The following is a 25,971-nucleotide window of genomic DNA, read 5'->3' on the forward strand; positions in this document are numbered from 1 at the left end:
TAGTTTTAAAACTCCCTTTTATCAAGCATTGGTTCACACACGTGGTATGTAGCTTTCTGCAGACTTTACGGTGGCATGTTCAGGGCAGCACGGATGTCTGCTAAAGCTTTAGAAATTTGTAGCAATTTCACATGAGCACTTCAAAAACTTTCAGACTGCAGTCTGTCAGTACAAAAGCCAATTGGATGCTGCTAGACGGGTGGTTTCTACGGCCATCAAGCTCTCAGCCTATTGAGCTGACAGGGCCATTAAGAAATTTATCAAAATCTCTACTGCTTTCAAATGCTGTGGCCAAATGCACTTGTCACACTCATGTTTACAATGACACACTGTAGATATATATAGTAGAAAAAAGTAACAGTAAGGGATTATTTATAACATAGCAAAAACTTATTCTCAAGAAAGAGTAGGGGTCATCGCTATGATAAATTCTGGCCAGGGCTAGAAGGTCACCAGAACTCTGCAGTCTCAGTGTTCGTAGAGCATGCAGATAGATCCAACTTAGTACCAGAAATTCTCAGTTGTAAATTACTGAAAATTTCAACAGGCCTCAGATTTTCCGTGCTGCAGCAACATGACTCCTTTGTGTTTAATAGTGCTTTACAGCATCAAATCTCATCGACTCAGCTGTCCTTAAACATGTTTCCCTTTGCAGAATACTGGGTTACCAGAGCATACCTGCCAACTCTTCCGAATTTTCTGTAAAATCTATGAATTTTGAGCAGTCTTATGATTTTACAAATCTTGCTTGAAATTTTACGGAAAACATTTTATTTGCGAGAACAAAAAAGTGAAAATGTAGTAAAACTACACCCTGATACCTTGCGCTGCCACGAGAGGGCAATATGTATGCATGGTATCATCATCAGCAGCTGCAAGGTTGTAGTGACTTCTGTCGTCTACTAGGGGGGTCATGAATCCATATCCAATGCTTGATAGTGCCGATAGCACCTCTAGCACCTCCGCAAACCTGTTGCCATGCTGTTGCCTTTGTTCGCGCGGGCGCACAGGTTTGGACTTGAGTCAGCTTCAGTCACTGCAGCGTTGGCCTTGCCTTTTGTGGGACTAGCTGCCGACTTGGACACAGTGTGACTCCGGCCTGTAGCGGCTCCGCAGTGCAATGCCGGGCTCAAAGCCCCAAGAGTACTTCCAAGTGCTTTTAAAATCGTACACGGCAGAATTTTGTTCTTCGTGTCGTCGAAGAATGGGGAGAAGTTTGGATTCTGCACCACGTGTGCCTGGGATGTGAACATCTCGCATGGCGGCAAGTCTGACATCAAGATTCACATCGCTTCGAAAAAGCATCAGGGTTACGTGTGAGCCGTGGACAGCCAGCCAAGCCTAGCAAGTTTTGTACTCAGCGACAACAACCTCGGTGTGATTCGTGCAAAATGCCTCTTCACGGCTCTTTAGTTTAACACAACATCCTGCTGAGTGTCGGCGATCATGCCGGACCGCTTTTCCGGACGACGTTCCCCAAGGGCGAAGAAGCGAAACGCTATGCCTGTGGATGAACAAAGACGACGTCAATTGTTCGGTAAATGGCTGGCAACACGGAGACTCCTTTGCTGGATGCCCTTAAACAGCAAGTATTTAAATTGCTGTAGAAGGCAATAACAATAGGGATATGCAGCTTTACCCTATTGTTGCGACATATTTTGTCAAACGAGTAGAGTCGAAAGCCACCTTCTTTGCCTCAGGACAATTCAAGGGGAAGCAATGGGTCACAAGATTGCAAATCTGGTTCTGGACGAGATGAAGTCTTGGTATTTGACAGTTGGAAACCTGTTGGCTATGTGTTCGGACAATGCCAATGTCATGATCAGCAAGAAAGACAGTGTTTCTTGTGTATTGAGAGAGGCTCAACCAGGTTTGATAGGGGTTGGTTGCCCATGCCATCTCATCAACTTGGCCACACAAAAAGGAGCTTCATGTCTTCCTGTAAAGGTTGCTGAGGCTTTGGCTGATATCTTTTTTACCTAGAGAAAAGCTAGAAACGGAAAGATTGACTTGAAGAGTTACCAAAAATGCAAATTAAAAAAATGAAACAGAGGTCAGAAAGATGTTGAAGCATTCGCCAACACGTTGGCTCTCATTGGAAAAGTGTTTGAGAGGCTGTTCGACCAGTGGGAACCACTACTCAGATTTCTTTACTTTAACCAAAGCAGTGCAACAAGCAGAGCTTGTTTTTGGAGTCGTACCACATTCCGAAAACTTCCTCACAACCTCCCAATCCTGCACTGACCACAAAGTTTGCTACACATCTTCACAAGACTGCTGCAGGCCTCAGAAAAAAAGCACCGACGACATTAAACTCTCGCTAAAGAGGAAAGGAGCTCATCCCTGACCTCAAGCAAAAAAAAACTGAAACATCATACCAAGGATTCTGGGGAAGCCAGCCACGTGACTCGTGAGGAGTGCCTGATTTCTTTTTTGTCATTGGAGCTAAACAGAGCATGCTATTTTTTTCTCCAAAATGTTATACCGCTTTTTAAGAAGGCAAACTGCCTTCTCAGATACAGGCTACTCAGATTCATGTACTGAGGGGCCTCTTAACAGCCTTTTCGAGGATATCCTGACTAGATTTGTGCACCCAGGTGTTGTCAAGGCATGTCATTCATTGCTGGAAGTTGATTATGGAGCTGCGGAGAAACAGAAAAGTAATGAAGACATAATCATTGGCTGCACAACCTACTCTGTGGTTGAGACACTGAGCTGCATTGAGAGAGAGCAGTTCTTCTCTGTTGTACTTCTGTACTTAACAGCGGCATGCAATTACATTCGCCACAAATTCCTGCTAGAAAATTTCAATCTCAAGGTGGCTGAAGTTGCTCAAGTACAAGCTATGGAAACTGGTTCATTCAACAGCGTACGTCATTTTATTATGGCGCTCCCTGCTATCCCACTTGAACGGAGTGGCGAATCAAAAGAAGAAGCAATTGACGCACTTGAAGTCGTGTTTGTCAACTTGCTAGCATATCAAGTTCCAGCTGACACACTGAATGAGCCAAGGTGCGACATGCAGTGGTCACAATTAGGAAGCTTTCAAAGTGTCGACGGATCGCTCAGGTTTCACAGAATTTCAATGGTTATGCTGGGTATTCTCTCCATTCCTCTCAGCAATGTTGAATGTGAGGAATATTCAGCACTGTGAACAAAACTTGAGTGGAGTTTCACTCATCTGTGTGTGAGAAAACACTTGAAAGTCTGCTGATGGTCAAGGGATACTAAAGTGTTACTTGCTTTGAGCAAACCTACACGGAGAAGTTTCTGAAGCAGGCAAAGTCAGAAACAGCAAAATCACTGCAAAAATAAATTGTGTCCCAGTGGAGTTTTTGCTCCTTACTCTCCAAGACATGAATTTAACTTACGGTTGTGGAAACGTGAGTAATACCCCTGTCACACGGCAAATCTAATGTCATTTACAACGAATGACATTTGCTAATAATGCCATTTGTTTGCTGTCACACGGTAAAACATAATGACATTCGTCGAAAATGACATTTACAAACAAATGAGTTCGCCAAACTCATTCGCATTCGTTTGGAACCGAATGTGTATCCTCGACACCACGAGTGTACCAGTGTTTCGCAAACAGTACATGCTTCTTTCATTGTTTTAACAAAAATCACTATTATTCTATCAATTTTATTACCTAATTATTGCTTTAACGACATTGAAGTACACCACGTGCGTAAATACAGAAAACTACTCTCAGTCCAGTGACCAGACAGCCGTCTTTAGCTTTCGCTGCAGCAGTCGTGTTCGTTCGCACCGGAGCATCGGCCGCGGCCGCTTCAATTGACTTGGCGTAAAAGCATGCGCGTGTTTTCCTGTGGCTGCGCCAAAAATGAGGATATTTCAAGCCTGCATGCACATCAGAACGGCGATGACATGCAACTGCCCTTCTCGTACCACTTTCGCAGATGTAGCGGACGCGCCTATCGTTCTGTTCGCCCTGTTGCTTGCCTTAGCTTTGGCTTGGCTTTACTCGACTTCGTTGGCAATGTCGACAAGTTAGCGATCTAACGCTACGGTTTGAAAGCAACGATCACATATTTTAGTGGTATTTAGCATATTGGAAAATAATTATTGGACAAAAGTGGGTTTGAGGCGTGTCTTTTTTTTTACTATCGTCATTGTCATCATTTTCAAATGACATTAGTTTTCACCGTGTGACAGCGCGCTGTGATAATGACATTAATCGCAACAAGTTGGAAATGACATTAGATTTGCCGTGTGACAGGGGTATAAGCTTGTGGCAAAAGGTAAATCCCTTAAAAATAAATGCTACCGCGCATCCCCCCCCCCCCCCCACCATGATAGTTTTACAAATTTCCAAATCTTCAGGTTGGCAGGTATGCCAAAGATGTAAATGTGAGTGGTTGGGTTGGTGGCTCCACCTGGTGGTGCAGAGAAGACACTGAGCTATTATTACAGTAATTAAGCATATTCTATGTAGCTACTGGCATAAAGCGTTGGCAGTGACCTAATCGTTAAACATGCCACATTTTCTTTATTTTTCTTCTGCAAGAACACCTATGTGTGTATTTGAAAGTTGTACGCTGGCCATAAAAATGAGAAACAAAAAGATGTTTCGGCTCCCACACAGGAGCTTCGTTCAGAGTTTGTTCAAGATTGTAAACAAGGTTCCTGTGTGGGAGCCGAAATTTTTTTATTTTTCATTATTATGGCCGGTGTCCAACTTTCAACTACGTACAATGTCACCTCCTGACCAGACAAATTTCCGTCAAACTCTCGATTTCAAGAACACCTATGTAACACGAAAACATGCCTAATGCGTTGTGGTTGGACAAAGCATCACAAGATCTCGCTACTAGCGTTGTTGCTGCCATCTCTGTCTCCAGTGGCTCGGTATTTTGCGAAGGTTTGCATGTTTACGGATAAGTTAAAAGTCATTTGAAAAGTGGCTTTGTTACATGTGCATCAGCATCACAGTAGATGATGCGCAGTTCCAATATATTTTTTACAAGACATGCAAGTAATGCACACCAGGGCCGATATTTTGTAGTGATGCCTTTTTCGATTCTATGCTTTTTCAGGCTTTTCGCGCTTGGACAGTGGTCAGAGCGACGGTCTGCCCACATTATCAGCGGGATCAGGTGGCCGTGTGTGGTGGATGATAAGAATAGCACAGAATAAGGCATAAGGCATCGCTACAAAATAGCAGCCCAGCATGCTGTTAAACTACACTCACAGCAAAATACTGCCTCTATGTGAATTTTGAGCATGAATCCTGCATACTTTGCACTCTTGTTTATGCAATATTCAGTACAGCTATCAGTACCCACTTTGTGCAGGGTACACTAATACGGGTGTTCGACACGGCCTCTGGAAACCTCATGAATGAGCTCCGCCGTGGCACTAACACAGCCAGCATCTACTGGTGAGAAAAGCAAGCATTAGCTTGCAATTGAGACTTGTTTACTGAGCTTCTTCTCGTTAGTGTGTTGCTTGTTATTACTGATGACTGTGACTATGGAGGAATTTTCCTGGGGCAAAATGCTTCCAACACATTTCTGTCTCTTCGATGTGAGAGCCCTATCCACTGTCTTCTCCAGCTGCTCTGCAGCCACTGCAAAAGGTGTCAAGGGCTAATTCTGAGGTGCATGATTGAGGGTGAATAGAAAAATGTTACATTGAGAAGAATCAGGCGTGAAGACCATATCCTCCTCAGAGCCTAAAAGTCTTAGTGACACAATATTTCTCAAGGTCAGTTTTCATTGTCTACCAGTATCTCAAGAACCTAAAAAAAAAACTACTTATATACTCTCATCAGCACCTCCATATATGCGGACAGAGAGTCCATATCTCCAGTTTGTTCAGATAAAAGTGTCTTTCGTTTTCCTGAAGACATAGAAGCAGGTTTACCATAATACAGTAGACTCTCATTACAACGGACCTTGATAATCCAACAAAAATGTTTGTTTTATACGGAATCCGTAATATCCAAAATGCCTCACTTCCAAAACTTTGGTTGGGATGTGTAACAACGTTATTGTAAAGAGTCAGTGACGAACGTCCAAAGTAAAAAACAAACCAAAAAGGCGAAGCGTCGATTGCGGTAGCAAATTAGTAAACAACTATGTAACTGTCAAAACATTGGAGTGAGGATGCGCGGCAGTACTAGCGAGCAAACTGACCTTCACGCAGTCTCTCCCTTCTATGCGAATGTTGAAAGCGCAACGTATACAAAGCTACCGGCACTAAGTGCACTTTGTACACATCGCAGATCACTTTGAAGATGAGGCCCGTGTAGGCACGCTTTGCCCACACCGCAGATTGCTTTCCAAATACGGTGGTCATGCCGAAAAGCACCAGCTGCCGGAGTTAAACCCCCCTCCCCTCTCCCTTGCCTCCGCCCAATGCCTCGGGCACGAAAGAATACAGCACGCTTCTGGCCCCGCCTTCCCCCCTCGGGCACGCAATATTGAGCCACAGTCGTCAGCTTACCCTCATAAGTCAGTTGTCAGCCCGTGTCGACACAGAAAAAGTCCATTTTATGTGCCCGATTTTGGCAAAAATTGCGACTAATTTTGTCCGCTGTAGCCAATAGTCTGATGCAACGCAGTCCTTTAAAAGTGAACTTTGTTGCATTAATAAAATAGATAGGGAAAACTAAGGTGGAAATAGGGTCCGCTATATCAGAAAGTCTGTTGTATGCGGGTCCATTGTAATGAGTGTAGACTATATATGGTGGTTCTTCACCTTAAATTTTCATCCCCGATTGCTGCATCATCTGGTTGTATATTTGGAATGTACTACGCATTCACTTTTTGTCTTCGGTGACAATGCAGTGGCACATCTAACACAAATATCAGTATTCTAGAAAACTGTTTGTAACAATATAACATGCTTGCCATATAATGTCACTTGCATCTAGCTTTACATCACACCAGAATAATGCAGCTTACTATTTCTGGCGTAATTGTGAAAAGGATGAAAGCCATTGTTTAAGGGGGTGAACATGGGGTCCAAAGAGGATACGGAGGTGGCAGAGAAGCTTTCTTCCTGCAGTGAACATAGATTAGGCTGATGATGAATATGAGCGCTCCTCGTTCAGACAGCTGAAAGGAAGAAAATGGATAGGGCATAAGATTCATCGTTATTGACAGCATCAGGAGGAAGGGCCTTTTTCACTGTCACTTAAGCACTTTCAGTTGTGTCTAAAGGTTGCAGCACATGTAAGGTATCTCTGCGCAGCATCAACTTCAACTTGGACACCTCACTGATGTGTGTCTCCAGTGACCATGGTACTGTGCACATATTTGTGGTTGAAGATTCTTCAAAGAGAAACAAGCAGTCGAGGTAAGAAATAACCTTCCTCCAGTTCTAATCGTTCTTGTGAGTCTGTTATAGAGTCAGTAAGCTAGGGGCTGCTAATTGCACAAGACTGATAAATTTAAAACAAGGTTTTCTCCTTGAAAATGCACCGTGAAGTGACAGATTCTGTGCTGCTTTTGAAATCCATCTTCAAAGTTCATGAAGCAACACCACTGATTTCATCAGATGTTTATAATGTTTGGAACAGTCCAAAATCTTCGCCATATATACAGTCAACATCTAATTTTTGGAACTCCTTAAGGAGCATGACAAAACTTGGGCAGTCCAAAAATATGAATGCTTGCAGGAAACTTGTCAACCATAAAGAATTGTTCAGGCAAAGAACTCTTGCGTAATGTGGCCCTCGCTTTGTTGGAAGGCCAGCAGTTTTAATGCTAACTTGGGAAAGTTTCACAACGCTCGTGACTCACCTTATGTCATGCTTTCAGCTGGGCATCGGCCAGTTTCCTACCCAAGTACTTCAGCTCCAAGTGGAGCTTTGGAAAATTCCAAGTGCCCGGGGGCGCCCACTGCATCTGTGCCTTTGGAGCAGACCAGAACTCTGTCATTGGTATGTATGCCACAGAAATTTTTGGCCGATAAAACTACTAGATCTCTACTATCGCAATCGATGCTTCGCCTTGCGGGTGAAACTGCGACTTTTTTCATTGACACAATTCGCCGCTGTTAGCAATGGCGCCGACTTCACCTTTGTAATCCTGGGCAATGGCTTCGAAGCTCGGAAAGCATGGCGCATTGCATAATGCCAGTGCCCGAAAGTCAGCTTCCCCGCAATACAGCTGTGTTAAGCGGTGAAGCATACGCGAAGTAGTGTGGTGAAGCGTATAAGTGAGAAGGGGCAATTGTCGTGAGATGCAGTCTATATATTCCTTAATTATGCACACACGCACCCCCCATCTCCTATCACAGTAGGAGCACTGATACGCCTAATAAATGTACTAGCATTCCTGTAGATTTATCTCAGATGTGCCTGTGCTGATTGGATGCTTTGGGGGCACTAACAGGCATGATTCATATTTTTTGGACTGCCCGACTTTCCTGACATTTTCACGGCGCCTAGGGAGTCTGAGAAATTGGACTTGGACTGTATTCTGTTCTCCCACGATGATATTTCCTTTTCATATTACAGATGGCTGTTTCTTATTATACAACATATTTCGTTCTTTTTTTGTCTTTCTCATTAGTCCAGGCCACACTTTTCACATCTGCATGCAACAGTTTCTACTACCTATGCAATGTTTCATTCTTAGCACTGGCTTTCAACATGTAAATCTAGCTTTGAAATTGCATTTCGTTTTCTGTTTGAAAAATAAGACATTTGCCTGGTTGGGGAAAAAACAAGGAACTAATGTTGTACGCACTCACCACTTTCGAACAACACAGTTCAACATGAGTGGACAGGTGTTGCAATCTCCGAGCAGAGCATCCAACTACTTCTATCCGTGTTACTTGTTTTGTTTACCTTATGTTAGAAGATTGGGACATTTGTTACTAAGGCAGACTTTCATTAATTTGGCACACCTCAATTCAATATTTTGGTTAATTCAATCCTGGCCGAAGGCCCTGGCTGGCACCTATAGATGTTTTCATCAGGGAGAGCCAGAACCTCCTCTCTGAACTGTGTCGTGGGAGTACAAAGGCACGCACAGCAGCTTCTGCAATACTTTTTCACGGGGATTCATGTTCAATTACCACAGTCCATAAGGCATTATGGTGACGCCCAGGGCGTTCTCCTTGAAAAGGTGTACACATTTCTGTGAGCCAAGGCTTGCTGTCTACAGAGGATTTGTTCCAACTCTGGCCAGCATTAGAGACCGTCTGCTTTGACAGCTAAGATAGCTTAGAGCCCAAGTAACGGAATGCATCCAGAAGGCGTCTCTGTAACTTAATGCCGTTTTGCATGAATAAGAAAATGTAAAAAATAGCACAAATTATCGTAATTTTAAAATATTTTTTGGGTATAGCCTGCATCATTCAGGACTTCAATGCTGTCTTCACGAACCTGTCTTTTTTTTTACAGTTTATTGCAAGTATAGGAACACAGCTGGAGTTTTAGGCGAAAAAGACAGCTCTCAATGATGATTACGTAGTTACCCTGTTCTAACATGTATCTTATTTCCAAGAAAATCTGTACATAATTGGTCTGCATATTACAATCGAATACAAAACCATGTTCGCAGTGTTGGCAGCAGCCTACTGCAGAGCCAGTACTTTTGCTTTTGGCATCACAAGATGGCATCTGAACATATTTTCACTTAGCTGGTGGCAGCGACGCATTGCTTTGGTTATGAAGGCTAATTCAAAGGAAGTTATTTCACGTGATAAGCTAGTGGCAGTAGTGTTGCATCATGTGCTTCTCGCAAGTCGATGTCTTACAAGCATCTTAGAATGAACTGATGAAGTGGTTAATCTCTAGTCATTGGCCGCGATCCAAACGATTGCAGAATTGGTCAAGATATGCAGAATATCAAACGCAGTGTACAGCATGGAGGACATCTTGTGGCCCACAGCAGTAGCTATCTCAGAGTGGAAGTGATGGAAATTAAATGCAAATAAAGGTTCGTTCTGTAAAAAGAAACTGCAGGATTAATGTTTTTCAGAGTATGTGAATTATTATTTTTGAGACTGATTCAAATAGTACCAGAATCGAATCAAATATTGAGTACTTTTTGAATAGATCTTGAATAATAAATGAACTGTCGTTATCACAACTGTTATAGAGCAATATTCAGGTCTTAGTATTATTAAAGTGAGCAAGTTTCTGTCATTACATAGTACATTATAAAGCGTTGTTTGTCAAAAGCACAAATGGAGCATTAGAAACAGACAAGTAGTTTCTTCGCCTACACAAGACTCTTCAGAAAGTGCAAATTATCACTGTATAGCCTGTAAAGTATGGCTATGTAAGCAATATAGCCTTCTCAACTATGCAGGTTATCATGTTTTGTGTCTAAACTATGCCTGCGGGGCTGAAAAGTCACAGGTCTTTCGCTCCAGTTTTATGTTTAATTGGGCACAGTTGGGCACAGTATAGCCTGTAAAGTATGGCTATGTAAGCAATATAGCCTGCTCAACTATGCAGGTTATCATGTTTTGTGTCTAAACTATGCCTGCGGGGCTGAAAAGTCACCGGTCTTTTGCTCCAGTTTTATGTTTAATTGGGCACAGTTGATGTTATAAATTATTTGAAAGAAATTCATATTTAGATATATTGACTATTCAATCTGAAGACTGAATCAACTACAACACTATTTGATTCATTATTCAAAAATTTCGAATACTTGCATACCCCTAATCGTTTTTTTGTTGCCAGAATCAGTGGCATGCTGCATTATCTAGTTGTAAAATCAGGTGCATGTTAGATTTGGGTGCACAGATTGTTTTTTACTTTGAACCCATAAAAACTAGGTGTGCGTTAGATTCAGAGCTGTGCTAGACCCAAGTAATTACTGCCAAATAAAGCAGCAGTTTGTTTAGACAATTCTTTCAGCCTCTTCTTTTTATTCGAACTGTCAAATAATATGATCGATTGCGTTGGTCCCATTAAGGTTGAATTAACAGAATTCAGCTGTAGTGATGATGTACTATGTGCTCCTGTTAGTGAAATATGCTTTAAGTACTTCTTGCACTAACATACACTTACATAGGCCTACGCGCTAGTTATTCGAATCCTGATATTCTCCTTCGCCAGATGATTAGAACTTGAAGGATCAGCACACACATGCAACTGGCCCCAGTGGTGATCCTCATTAGGAACTTGATACTGGAAGCGTCTGTCTTTGCAGTGCTAAGTGACAGGGAATACATTGAAGACACATTATCCCTTGCCGAAAACAATGACATTCAACCTATTTTCAACAGACCTCAAAGCAAAAATGGCAGCTCGTAATTAATAATTGCCTGATTCTAAATACATGTCTCTTTTCCAAGAAAAGTGGTCCATAAATTGCCTGTTTGCTACAATTGCCTACGAAACGAAAAACTACATTAACAGCATTACCAGCAGCCTAGTGGTATAACCAGCATCATCACTATCATCATAGGATGATGGAAGGACAAGTTTTTGCTTAGGATGGCGGTGACAGTGCACTGCTTTCAGGCTTTAATTACTAACGTTCATTCGAGAGATAAGTTATTTTGCATGCCAATGTAGTGGCAGCAGAGTCACATCTCGTGCCTTCGGCACTTGGAGACTTGCATGTGTTGCAGAATGAACTGGTGAAGTGGTTCATCTAGGTTTACGCCACTATACCATTTGCAATGGTTGCATAGTCTTTCAAGGAATGCCAAATATCAAGCACAGTGCACCATGTGGTGGACGACAGTTGTAATCTGTATGCAGTGATAAAAGGCTGTCCGAAATTGATGACAATGGACAGAAAGTGTAAGTAAATCTTCATTCTGTGATGGTAAAGTCTGCAGGTTTCGTCTGATTTGTGAGGCATGCTGTATTTTCTTTCTTCTTTCTGTCTTTTTTGTAGTGTCAGGGGACACTTTTGATCAGGATTGAGGCCAATTGTGATAGGATTTCTTAATTGCAGTTGGCTTCCTTCTGCAGCTTGTGCATAAGAGCCAATTGCAATTGGGAAAATCAATCGTGATTGAAAGTGCCCTCTGTGAGTGGGTTAGTATAAAAATCTCGTATGTATTAGATTCAGGTGCACATTGTTATGTACTACAAGCATCTAAAAACTGTGTGTGCATTTGATTCAGATACATGTTAGAATTGAGCCAATACAGCCGTATGGCTTTTTATGCTTCTTTTGATTTACTCACCGGATAATGCTATAAATTTTGTCGTTCTTGTCAGTATTGAATTAAAGAAAACTGACTGTATTACCGTTCTTGATGCTGATTTCAGATTCATTGTATATATGTCCCAACAATTTCTTTTTATATCTTAATTTCCTCCATGCAGTGTTTCTTCAAAAAATTACAAACAGTTTGGGATGTAAGCATCGGTTTGTATTGAGTGCTTTTCTTAAGGGGATGGTACTGTAGTAACATGTTAACCAGCTAGGACGAAGTGAGCGCAAGCCTTGAGCTGACACTTACAGTTGCCAACTGATAATTAGAACTTGTCAGGGACCGGCTGGAAGCTCAAATAATGAGGAGTCTGAAATAATGAATTCATTAAAGAATAAGTGTTTTTATTCCTTGAAGTGACCAGAAAGCTTGTCAATTTCTTGCTGCACACACATTACAAACAGTCTGTATTTCAACCATTGTCATGCTGTCATTATGGATAGATAAAAGTGCAGTCAGTGCTTGCACGAAATCTCCATCCCCTGGTAATTTGAATACAGGTTGATTACACTCTGACAGCGGAATGATCACTAGTCTTTTCGCAACAGCTGTTGTCCGGCATTTCCCTCGCTTCGTTGACATAGAGAGGGGGTGGGGGGGCATTCAAAGGTACTTCATGTGTGAGTGACTTAATACGTACCAGCAGACAATGAAGTCATCCAAGACAAAGTTCTGATTTAACACGTAAAGGAACAAGCTCTAGACATGTACAGGACACATGATAGATGTGCAAATGCCATCTTGACAGCTTGGCTTGTCTCATAGTTTGGACTCTGTTGACAACTATGGGATTGAGCCACTTTTTGCTCTGAGGAGGCACCAGCAGCATATCAAAACAATGACATCACTTGTTCTGCTTGTCTCTGTGGCCAAATTTGAGTTGAAATGATCAAGTAGTACGTAACTCATCAGTCTAAATAATCTAGCACGCCTGACCTATCGGTATACGAATGTCTAATTGGTTGGCGACTGTAGCGAGTGTTGCTTGCCAATCATCTATGTTTAGCAACATGTGTACTCGGAAGTATTGTAATTTATTAACGCAGTAATAATTAGTAATTACATGTTCAATTAAATTCTCAGATTTAAGACACTTACATACCTAACATATATTCTTGAGATTAATGCACTTGAAGTTACACAGTGAAATAAAAGCATTGGGGCATTAAAATACTCAACTTCTCTAAAGAAACATTGAGGCTAGAAAGCAGCACAGTTGAACCACAAAGGACAATAAAGAAAGCTCCAATGCGCTTTGTGAATGAATTCACACCAAATTGTAGAAAAATCCTTGATATGTAATACCCGTGGTTACCATGGTAGCTAAAAGGCAGTGTCAGATTTTCGTTTGCCTAAAGTAGTATTAGTAGTAGGAAATTATATAAACTCTGGTACATGTGTTTATTTGTGCAGCTTTTCTATTTCAAATGTAATACTTCTCTGCTTAAATTTTTTAGCTTTTTGGTGTTCGGCATTAGCTGTTAATACTGCAGAAACCATTCACTTTCTTCTATTTCCATTTTGTTCTTTGTTCATGGCTGGATGAAGAAAATAAATTAAGTCATACTTTTATGTTTTGTTTTGTTTTCAGCCATCTGCGCCGATGGCAGTTACTACAAGTTCGTGTTCAATGCCAAGGGTGAATGCACGAGAGACGTGTATGCACAATTCCTCGACATGTCGGACGACAACAGCCGCTCCTAACAACACTCTTCTGAGCTGCCCCTGTCCTATGCGCAGAATGGCGCGATCCACAAGAGTGGCCAAAAATAGTGACCTACAAAGTGACTGATCGTCGAATGGGCCTCGTTGGCCCATTCATACTTCGAGTGATGCAACACCATGCACAGTTACTAAATCACCATGGCAAGCCTGTGTCGTTACAACGGTGCCTCAGTGTATGCATGTGATATAGCCTGTCAACGCTTAGCATCTGTGGTGTCCGAAAGACTTCAGTGTTGTTTGTTCTGCCTTTTTTTTTTCTTGGAAAGAACGGCATTTTCAACCAAGCCGGCTGAATTGTAGAGACTGCAGCATTCCAATTAGCCACAAGTGATTCGCCGAAGTCTGTCGCACCGCATTCGGCGAATGACAAGAGCCTCCTTTCTGCGTAGTTTTCGGAGTTTCTTGTTTCTTGATAGAGCTGACTAGTGCTCTTTTCGATGTGACGACCAATTGTCTGTTGCGCTGTGGCCACTGAGCAGCCTGAGCTTGCTGCATTTCTGGTTTGTTGTTTGTTTCAAGCAGAACCTTGTGCAACTGTTATCGTCGGAGCTAAACTTCATCTTATCTTGCTTGCACTGAGATTTTTGTCGCACTGTGACCGGTGAATGGCCTCAACCTGTTGTTCAAATTGTTTGTAGAGTTATGTTTCAAGCCGGATATTTTGCTTTTATCATTGCAGATGACGAATTTGCTTGTTTTTATTTCACATCCGCAGAGCGTTTTGCTATGATGGGAGTATGAGGTATGCTTCGAATGGCCTTACGAGAAACTGTGCCGTAATGGTAACGAGTGCTGTTCATACCTCTGATAATAAGCTAGTTCTGCTGTTATAAAATTACTGTGCAGCGACATATGTTCTGAAGAAACTGCTGCACCATTTTTCTTAGAATGTTGTGACTTTGCATTTCTTTGCCATGAATGACCATGAAATTTAAAGCAATTGTCTCACTTTCTATGCTGTAGAGGGGTATGTTTGATTCTCGACTAGACATGTGCAAATTGTTGAATTTCAAATTGTTTCAAGCTTATTGCTCGGATAAGCAGGCATCTACATTTGCCCTGCAAATGCTCTTAAAAGGTTGCCCATTCGAGACATTTATGATGTTAAATTACCTGGTTGTGAAGTTATAAATCAGAAAGGACTGCCAACCTATAGTTGTCAGAGATGGTATTCTTGAGCAATCACTTTCAGCAACACTTTAGCTTTTGATCGCTTTTGCGAGATTTCGCCCTACTAGCACCGGACGTATTTGAGGTCTATGGGCAACAGCGTCCTTGTCATTGTGTCAACTGTGCTAAAACAGTGTGCCTGACTTTGTGTCAGGAACAGTGTCACTTGCCTACGCCGACTCGTCCCATGCTAGCCATGCGACATCTAGTGAAAGTGAAAGCATTTCCGAAAGTTTTCACCTGACAACGCAATGCCCCAGTTGTGGGGTGATAACAGTTGATAACAACATGGCCCATGTAGTGAGTCTTGGTGACTTATTTTTGTCTGTTGTTATTTAACATCTGCCACTACGGCAGATCACAGTAGATATTATTGATAAATATGTGAGGAAATACCGACAGTCTTGTATATATTGAAAAAGCTGCACACTTATTTGGCTTGATATAAAATGCAGCTCACGTTTCTTCCTTGGACAAGCTCACAATGTGTCAACATGTCAGCCTCTTGCACTTTCTGCTAGACAGCCATGTCTTTTTTGCCCGCACTGATTCCTTTAAGCACAGTTTTTTTCCATAAACAATTGAAGTCTGGAATTCATTACCGGGCAACATCCGTTCACTACCACTGAATTAATTCATGCAAGCTTGTTTATAAATGTTGTATATTTGTTGTTCATCCCGCTCCTGCAATAGCCTCATTGAGGCTGCAGTATGTATAAATAAATAAATAAGTAAATAAATAAATAAATTTGAAATAAAATGCATAACATCAGTGTATGGAGCACAGATGCTGAAGGGTGAAGATGATGTACTGCTAGCTATTGTGAGAGAGCTTCCACATCACAATTTAGGCTGTCTTTTTGTTCAGCGACTAAATCGTTCTCAGAATAAGCAGTTTGCAGCGTTATAGCTTTGCCTGGAACGGAAGATCACAAAAGAATCGCATCATAAGCAGCTTCTCCTGGTAAACCACTGGCCTTTTCACACTCAAATTTATGTTGTGCAATGCAGCACACAGCGTTATTCCCGGTTTATTCTGGACAAAACAAACAAACATTTCAGACACGTTGTATAGTAACGAAATGTTTTGCAGATTGGAGCTTTTCTGTGAAATTTGAGTCATGACAAACTAACAGTTTAACCGGAAGAGTCATATACTATTCCAGGCTGCTTTGATGAAGCAACATCAATTAAATGTTGCATTACCACCAGAAATAGCCTTGAAAGTGTCTTCTAAATTTACATAATAAGATTAGAGTGACACAGGAATGTCAGAAAAAAGAAAGACAGTGGCATTCTCATTTGTTTTCTGTCGTTCCTGTGTGATATTACGCTGACCAAACCTGCCATGACATTTCGCTGTTTGTTTATGGCAACTGCTTTACTTCTGTTTGATGAAGTCATTTATGGCTTTATAAACTATTCTCTACCCATTGTTTGTGAGATCTTTCCTGAATGTGCAAAACTGGCACTAGTTTCTTGATCTACATTACCAGAGCCCGTTACCCACTGTTGCGAGTGCTTTTCGAGTGTGCTAGCCTCCGTCAGCATCGTGAAAGACGGAAGTTCTTGAACTCAGATTTCGCACTTGTATGCCACGACTGTACTTCCCTGCCTGCATGATATTTTCTCCTGACCTAAATTTTTGCTAATCCACCGTGGCCCAGGAGATCATTTGAGTCATGCCAAAACGTAGTGCACTGTACTTAATGCATTCTGTCCAAATCTTTTTTCGAAATTAGTATCGCCCAGAAATTTGGATCAACTGTTATTATATCAGATTTGACTACTTTATTCTATTATATTGAGCATATGGTCAGAACTTCAGTTCTTGCACGTTCCCATTAGGAAGCCATTGTTTTGTTCTTGGTTACATTCATGTTGAGACTGTGCTGCATTGTGAAGAGACACATGCCCAGATTGCATTTGCTCTCTAGCTTAAGCCAGCTGTTGGATGTTCTGGTGTGTTGTAATAATGCATAACTTTGATACAATTGTTTTTACTCTTTTTTTTTCTTTTTTTTTTTTTGTGAGTGATTCGGCCAGGCGCTTGCAGAGCAACTATGCAAAGTGTTTCCATGGAGCTTTGTTTCATGTTTGTAGGCCTTTGCTACATTCTTGGTGACATTGTTGCTTGTTGAGGATCACATCAATAAGTTCTCGCGACACATTTGTACGTGTGTGGTTTGCCTGACTGCTGGAATAGTCTGGTGCACTGTGAGACTCAAGGACGTTGATTCATGTGCTTATTTTGTTTTGCTTTCATACCATGAGATTGATTCTGTTAGTTGATTGCAATGTAAGTTGATTGTGTTGACATTACATATGGCGCTCGTGTACCCCTCATTCATTATCGCAGGCCATAGCACTATTCTCAGTGATGGTGTTAGCTTAATCACACTTCCAAAAATATTTTTTTTACTTCATTCAACGTGAAATTCAAGCACTTGCTGCTACATCGGGCCTCATTGTAACAGTCTCAACCAACATGAAGATGTCTTTGTTATATTCAATATACAATAGAAACAAGCATATTGATATTGGCAAGAAATGCGCAGATCTTATACTTTCTTATATCCGATATTTCGTTATATTGCGGTATGACTATTGTTTTCTCCGCACAGAGACAGATAATTTTGTTCCTATAGTCACTTATTCTTTGCTGCATGAGTGATTCTGCTCTATTCTGTTTGAACTACGGCTATGTTACACTGACAAGAGCAGCTCGCTCAGCGATGAGATTAAGAGTGCAAACGTTTATGATGTGCTGATTGCATTGCCACAACTCTGTATGTCCACAGTTTATTGAATGATTCATGTGTTAGAGGTTACACCACTTGGTTTTCTGTGTATAGTTTTATAGTTTTGTGTATGTGTTTTTAGCTTGCCGTGGTGCAAGAGAAGAATCTACGTCACATGCTGGCTTTGCAGTTTTCTACTTTTGAACAATTTTTGTGCAAGTACTTTTTCGAAAGTGCCCTCTCAAGAATGGACAAATGGCGAACGTGGAGGGTGTTGTGGCAGTTCGGTGACTTTTTCATTACTGTTTCTAGTACGCGTTAAAGAGCCATGTTCCTTTTGTTACCACTGTATCTTGAGGAAATACATATATTTATGGACAAGCTGGGTGCCCTGTGAAGCTGACTTGGTACCTAACAGGTGCCAGTGCTTTGTCTTCTTTTTTTAACCCGTTTTGACCGCTCCTAAAGCAGGATTACGACCATGGCTTGACCCATTATGGTGGCCAAGTAGCTGTAGCATTCTGCTGCTTAGCATGAGGCCATGGGCCCGATTCCCCGCCAAATTTTGATAAGAGCGGAAGGCAAGAAACTAGTACTGCACTTTCGTGGTACTTTAAAGAACCCCGATATCATCCTAGAACACGGCGTTTAGGCCTTCTCTTTTTTTTTTTTCTTTGGACAAGGTTTCGAATCATCTAAACCATACAAGAAATTATATTTTACTGCCATAATACTTGTTTCGACAAACCGGTCTCGGTACCCAGAAAATGGATATGTGTCGTGACCAGTGGCGTAGCCAGAAAGAGGGGTGAGGGGCTCATTGGGCACGCGCCGTGTCAGTATGCGACGTGCCCAACCCTCCCCCACCCGTTCGAAAAAAAATTCTTGCTGCGCCGCTGGTCATGACGTCATAACACATTTTCTGAACCTGCGATCGCTGCGGCTGTCACAGGCTAGCGTATCCAGAAGAAATGCACGTGGCGCTTTATTTCTTATGAGCCACGTCGTCACTCCTAACTTTACTTCTTCACGACGTAAGCAAATTTTGCACTGTCATGACATCTCATACGACAGTGCCGATAACGCTATGTCCGGCATTTCGAGATAAACTTTATTATCAAATCAAAATATGCTTGCCAGCCTTCATACTCGTTAATCTTTTATGTTTCAAAAGCGTGTGGTAGAGTTTCTGCAACACCGAAAATATGTCAGTACTCATATATACCCCAAATGACGATCGTGACTGACTTGTACATGTAGTTCTCGTAATCATCATCCGAGACCTTCAGTTGACGAACCTTGTGTCTTGGAGGAAGCAAATAAACTAGGAGGGAGCATGTGTCCTGCCACCAGCCTTGGTACAATGTACTAGAATATTCTAGTTCACTATAGCCTTGGCAAGTGAACTCTCCCTGAAGCCATTCCCTTCACTTTTTCCTTGGCAGTGTCAGCCCAACACGTGACCTCTAAGACTGCGTGTTGGCTGGGAATGTTTGTTTCCGTGTAGTTCTTGAATCGATGCGCATTTGCTCAGCAACCTGGGAGTAACGTCCTGGACATCGTTGAATTTTCCATGTGGTCAGCTCTGATTGGCCCAGAGGGCAGCTACTTCCTCCTTGACTGGCTTAAAATGCAACCATTACAGAATTTGACAATATGGCGGAATTTGACAACGTCCGGAAGATATCACTCCTGTCGGAGCAGGAGTACTAAAACGTGCCTACCGCGTGCTCTGACGTGATGATAACGTGTTGGGTGGACTCGTTTGGCTTCATTTGCGTAGCACAATGACCCCTTCTAGTTTTTCCCTACCTTCATGACCTATGTTGTCTTCAGTCTTGAAGAACGCACGACATGTGCTCACGTAAGGTTTTTTTTTTTTTTTTTTTTTTTGGAACTGTGTACGAAAAATATCATAGGGAGCGCCAGATTTTGTGCACGTTTGCGTGTGGCATTCCCGGTCCAGAAACTTATGCAACCGGCTGTGGCATAAGCGGCGGCGAAAATGTCTTTCTTCGCCTTTATGTGAAGCGCCCCCTTCGAACACTGCATATCTTTCCCCACGCCCCTTTTCCCTCGGCGACTCAATTTCCGGGGGCGAGCCTCTAATTGAGCAATCCGCACAAAGTGCACACATTTGACGCCGGTGGTCGATAATTAAATAGCTGACGCACGGGCGAGTCCGGTCATTCCCCGGTCATCGCCTGGCACTGTTGCGCGCAGTGCAGCTTTGCGCACTGCATCGCCCAAATGACCCCTTCTGTACTGTCGCTGCCGTAATTTGCGCTGATGGCCGCAAATTGGCGTGCACTCGGCGGCGATGGTGGGCATTAGAGTTCCATGATCTTGTATAGCAAGGGGGCGCACGCACTAGGCTACCGAAACATGGCTCGCCCGCTTGCTGCACTTAGGTTGGCCGTTTCTTCCTTGCAATGCTGTTTGCTTTTGCTTGCGCCTTGTTTCGTTTAAAACGCGCAGTGTTGCGCATGCTGTAGTTATTGTCAGCCTATCAGGGCGGCGAATTTACGAGCGTGGGAATTCGCTTGCACCTTATTCGGATCGCGAGCCCGAACCGCATTCGGATATATGATTTTGAAGAGCAAGCTGCCGACGACGCAATCTTGTCGGTTTCTTTTTTTTTTCGTGAGTGTGCACGTTAACAAACTTTTGCGTTGAAAATGAAGTGCAGGTAACATAAGCCGCTTATTGCAGCGCTTCTTCTTTTCGTTTTCATGGATTTTATTTTCATTTCAGGTAGCGTTTAATCGAATAGTTCGCATCCCAGTGTTTATGTTCTTCAGCGTCAACGTACGACCGTTTTACGCTCTCATTGCCTAGGACTGAAACGCACAATTATGGGCCCGGCGAGCGTATTTCGACTTTCCATAATTTGCTTTCGGAGAACATCAGGCACCAAATGCAGTGTAATGGGAAAATATCGCAAATAACTATGATAGTATTATCTGGGTGGCATCGTAACCACCCACGGCTTCATTGCAACGAAACCGCTCCAGAAATCGTACGGTTTTATGCAGTGGCGTAGCCAGAAATTTTTCAGGGGGGGGGGGGTCTTTTGGGGGGAGGGGCGTTGGAACGGGGACGAAAGGGACAGGGGTTGGGGAGCTGGGAAAGTCGCATACTATTCAGGAGGGGCACGTGCCCTGTGGGCCACCCCCTGGCTATATGCCACTGGTTTCAGGCAAGGAAGAGCCGTCGACTGGACTGTTGCTCTAAGGATCCTGAAATGATAGTGTCAACCTAAGCGCATGTACTGGATGCAATCTGTACAACGGGGCTGCTGAGCCCCGCCTACAAATGAAACAAGCACTCATATCAGACTTGGTTCTCTAAGTCTAATAACTATGTCTCCCTCTGTCTGGCACACATGGCGACGTTCATTTCCTTTTGTTATTTATGCGCTAAAAGAACGGCTGTACTCTTCACTCTAGACCCGCCGTGGTTGCTCAGTGGCTATGGTGTTGGGCTGCTGAGCACGAGGTCGTGGGATCGAATCCCAGCCACGGCGGCCGCATTTCGATGGGGGCGAAATGCGAAAACACCCGTGTGCTTAGATTTAGGTGCACGTTAAAGAACCCCAGGTGGTCAAAATTTCCGGAGTCCTCCACTACGGCGTGCCTCATAATCAGAAAGTGGTTTTGGCACGTAAAACCCCAAATATTATTATTATTCTTCACTCTAGCTATACTGCGAATTGGCGTCGTCGACTCGGTACGTTTCTTACATGCTCACGTGCGCTCTACATAAATATTTTTAGGTATCAGCTTGTAGGTACGTGACACAGTGTGCACACAATACCAAGAACCGATGTATACCATCCGAACGTTCAGGTTCTGCGAATTTTCATTTACCATTGTTTCGCACGTTCATTAGGAATCCCAGCACTAGGATTCCAGATGCTTGCTCCACTTTCAATACAAGCGTCCGTCGAAATGGGTACATGTTTAGCATTGCCCTGAGTAGAGGACGACAAAGGCATTGGTGAAAAAAATAATTCGTGCAACACCAACTGCACGTGAACCTCGAAATCCGAAAAACTGGCGGTATAGTCTTAATTACATAAGAATTGCGATCTGAGTCGGTACATATTCTTGAGATTTAAACCTGTCAAAAGACGACGAACAGATGAGAGACGTGACACACACAATGGCTGTTCTTTTTAAAGGTTACCCAGCGAAGAAGAGAGGCATTATAGAAGAGTTGCGATCTGGGTCAGGTGGTACATATTCTTGAGACTTAAACCAGTCAAAAGACGAACAGAGGAGAGACTTCGCACACACAAGGACTGGCACACACAAGGATCAGTCGTTGTGTGTGCCACGTCTCTCCTCTGTTCTTCGTCTTTTGACTGGTTTAAATCTCTTAATTACGGCTTTTTCTTTAAACATGTCTACACTTATAGCCACATTCACTTCCCTAGTAGCAGTGTGCGTCTAACCGTTGGTCACTAAATGGGAACATCAAATCCCGTTAGTCTGATAGAGTGTTTTGTCAAAATTATCTTTTCTTAATTTCATCGTAAAAAGCTGTGTACTAGAAAAGAAACTAAAGGTCAAATTCATTTTCTTTATTTCGCGCCGAAACCACAGCGCTGCTACGTCATCGTGACGTCACGGATTACAAAGTCTGCATTTGGGTCGTTGTGGTGGAGGAGTGAAAGTTATCGAAACTTGATAAATTGAAGAAGTACATACACATGAAGAAGACACGACAGGCGAGGACGAGCGCTACTACCGTTTATTTCAATGTACACACCCTTAGAGTTTATAAAGTAAGCCACGTACGAGTGTCACGCCCCTTTCCCGTGCGAAGGTTATAAAGACTAACCTATAAAAAAAAGTGCACAATACTGATACCTGCTTCAGACAACGGAGTTCAAGAAGTCCAGCTCGGCACTTTGCAAAAGAATAGACGCATCGCTTACACAGATAGGTGTATTCTCGTGGATAAAGAATGCTTATAAAGCCGCACGAGCCGTGTAGTTTGCAGACTTGCCTAAGATCAGAACAGCAAGTTGGGCCAGTTTGTTGGGATTCATGATAAGAGTTGTAACAGCGCACCCAAGACAAGGACAACAGAAGGAATAAAACGACGACACAGCGCTGACTCTCGACTGATTTTTATTGAAGATATGTCTAACATATATAACATAAGATGGTGGTCTCACGAAATCGCGCTCGTCCTCGTCTGTCGTGTCTTCCTGTGTGTGTGTGTGTATTTTTTTGTTGCGCTATATCTGGAAGTAACTATGTTGAACCAACTAGCATTAATTACATCAGCCCATAGTAAATTGGTAAAACGCGGCATTCTTCAGGCATGCCTGAAAAACGCCTTGCCGAAATCCTGTTACCACTCAGTACAAGATAGCTTTAACTCGCAGGTAGCTAGCTTGAAGGCTGTTGCCTATCCCAGCAGCCTTATTGTTTCCGTTTCAGGGGCGCTGCGTGGGAAGTTGCAATCTTGTCATGCCCCTCCCGGCCCACGTGATACTGTTCGCAGGAATCTAGCAGTCATCTCATACATCCACGCTATCTCGCATAAACTAAAGAAAATAGGCCGAAGGGTGGGAGTATCGGTCTTTCTTTCCGCGCCCCTCGAGTTATCTCAGTTATGCGAAAAAAGCCAGCCTTGTCAGCAGACAATCAAAATCATGCAACATTGCGCGCAGAAAGGGTTTCGTCGAATGCTCAAGAGGAGTAGTGTATGGCATACCTTTTCCTTTTTTATGGCATACCTTTTTTTTATGGCATACCTTTTTGAGGAGTAGTAGTGTATGGCATACCTTTTCCTGCGGGCAGCGTTACGTGGGGCAGACGGAAAGGTGCCTAAACGTGAGACTACAGGAACATAATCAGAAAGTTCAAAAAAAGGAGAGAGGGTTTCGTTTGGATACATTGCTCCCAATGCAAATGTCATCTACTCTTTAAAAAAAGAAAACCGAAATAATAGCAAGCAACGCGCAGGAAAACACTAGACTCATGATTGAGGCAAGCGGCAATCGCAGAAGGCAACTGCGTTAGCAAACCATCCCTAGCACTGACTGCTAAAGAATTTGCATTCCTGGGGTCTGTATGTGAGAGGCCGCCTTAAGCTTCAGCGCGGCCATGGTGCGCTCTTGTTTATTTGTGGTGACCATGTTGTCTTGCACGATTGTGACTGATTACGATCAAGTGCGCGAGAGTATACATACCTACCTTTAGTAATAAACACCAGTTGGAAGTATGCGCTGGTCCTTGTCGCCTTTTTAGAGTCCGTGTCCACTCTTGCGCTAGTCACTTCAGCATAGATCCCAACAGAGAATACTTCTGCTAAGTTCAGTGTTTGGCTCCTTTGGAGTAAAGTTTAGTCCATATATTTGCCGAGAGAAAATTAACTAGGCCCGAGTAGACGACATCGAAATCTATGACGTCACGGTGAACTGGTACACGAGAATCTCAAGGCGGCATCGCCACCCACTATACCCGCCTTCCGTATGTTTTTTTTTTACCTAGTCTCTTCTCGCGATGGATGGATGGATGGATGGATGGATGGGTGGGTGGGTGGACGGATGGATGGATGGATGGATGGATGGATGGATGGATAACTTCCTTGAGGTCCCTCGGTGCGCACGATTAGTGCACAGCGGACCGCTCCCACGTCGGGACAGAGGCCATGCCCTTCCGCCGCGTCGCGGGCCCGATGGACAGCAGAGCTGTGCTTCTAGGCCCGAGCTGCGTAGAGCTCGGTCCCGCTCTTTTTTGGTGGTTCTGGCCCCCAGCGCCAGGGGGCTTTTTTGAAATTGTAGAAGCGTAATTTGCTAATTCAGTTCAACAGATTTTTCTGTTGAGTCTCTCTTTAACTGGACTTGAAAAATGCTGTTCTAGCAACTCCATTACAGATTCTTACAAAATTCTGCATGCGTTAAGGCTTATTTTGACCCACAACATCATCTGCCTTGCTTGCGTTTCCTTGAAAATGCTAGGCTCGCTCCTTTTATGTCGAGAATGGTGTATCACGCTGATAACGCGCAAGTCGATCATGACTTGAAAGCGCCGTGCCCGGAGCGTTAAAGAAATGCGGTCAATTAAGACAGATGACGATTATCGTTGTGGGCCGAGACAAGCCCCAAAGGGTGTAATTTTTTAAGAGCGTACACACTCTAAAACAAAATTACGCCCTTTGGGTTGTATCTTGCCACACAACGATAAACGTCATCTGTCTTGTCCGCATTTCCTTTCTTTAACGCTGCGAGCCCGGTACTTCCCAGTAACGAACGGCATGCGCCTTATCAGCATGGCATAGCATTCCTGACAGAATAGTAGCGGGCGCGGTGTTTTCAAGAAAGGAAACGCAAGCAAGGCAGTGTCGATTATTGTTGTGTGGCATATATACACCCCAAAGGGTTTACCTTTGCCTAACACTCTTAGACAAATGTACACCCTTTTGGGAGTATCCTGACCCACAACAATAATAGTCATCTGTCTTAACCGCGTTTCCTTTCTTTAACGCTGAGAGCCCGGTACTTTCCAGTCACGAACGGCATGCGCGTAATCAGTGTGACGCAGCATTCTCGACAGGAACCTAGCGAGCGCCGAGTATTCAGGAAAGGAAATGCAAGCAAGGCACATGGCGATTATTGTTGTGAGACAAATATACACCCCAAAGGGTGCAACCACTTAGAAATGAAGGGTGCACTCGTAAAATGGTTGCACCCTTTGGGGTGTATATTTGTCCCACAACAATAATCGTCATCTGCCTTGCTTCCGTTTCCTTTCTTGAAAACGCCGCGCTCACTACTTTCCTGTCGGCAATGCTGCGTCACACTGATTACGCGCATGCCGTTCGTGACTGGAAAGTACCGGGCTCTCAGCGTTAAAGAAAGGAAACGCGGGCAAGACAGATGACGTTTATTGTTGTGTGGCAAGATACGACTCAAAGGGTGTAAACTTTTCTTAGAGTGTGTGAAAGAAATGCGGACAAGAAAGATGACGATTATTGTGGGACAAGCCCCAAAGGGTGTAAATTTTTTAAAGAGTGCATGGAGCACACTCTCAAAGAAATTTACGCCATTTGGGCCTACATTGCCCCACAACAATAATCGTGATCTGTCTTTCCCCCGTTTCCTTTCTTTAACGTAGTGAGCCCGGTACTTCCAAGTCACGAACGG

At 43.1% G+C, this 25,971-nt stretch overlaps 1 protein-coding gene across 2 annotated transcripts in view; it reads left to right on the plus strand.

The window, feature by feature from the left end:
• LOC142589617 (WD repeat domain phosphoinositide-interacting protein 3) overlaps nucleotides 1–18,188 on the plus strand; it is a 30,724-nt gene extending 12,536 nt beyond the window's left edge. For both annotated transcript variants that reach the window (XM_075701120.1, XM_075701121.1), the window contains exons 7-10: nucleotides 5,322–5,407; nucleotides 7,225–7,329; nucleotides 7,794–7,915; nucleotides 13,763–18,188. In XM_075701120.1, the coding sequence (XP_075557235.1) occupies nucleotides 5,322–5,407; nucleotides 7,225–7,329; nucleotides 7,794–7,915; nucleotides 13,763–13,875 (426 nt within the window). In that variant the 3' untranslated portion in view covers nucleotides 13,876–18,188. The remainder of the gene's footprint in view (nucleotides 1–5,321; nucleotides 5,408–7,224; nucleotides 7,330–7,793; nucleotides 7,916–13,762) is intronic.
• Nucleotides 18,189–25,971: the final 7,783 nt, after the last annotated feature.

This window comes from Dermacentor variabilis, chromosome 8 (assembly GCF_050947875.1).
Source record: "Dermacentor variabilis isolate Ectoservices chromosome 8, ASM5094787v1, whole genome shotgun sequence".
NCBI lineage: Eukaryota > Metazoa > Arthropoda > Arachnida > Ixodida > Ixodidae > Dermacentor > Dermacentor variabilis.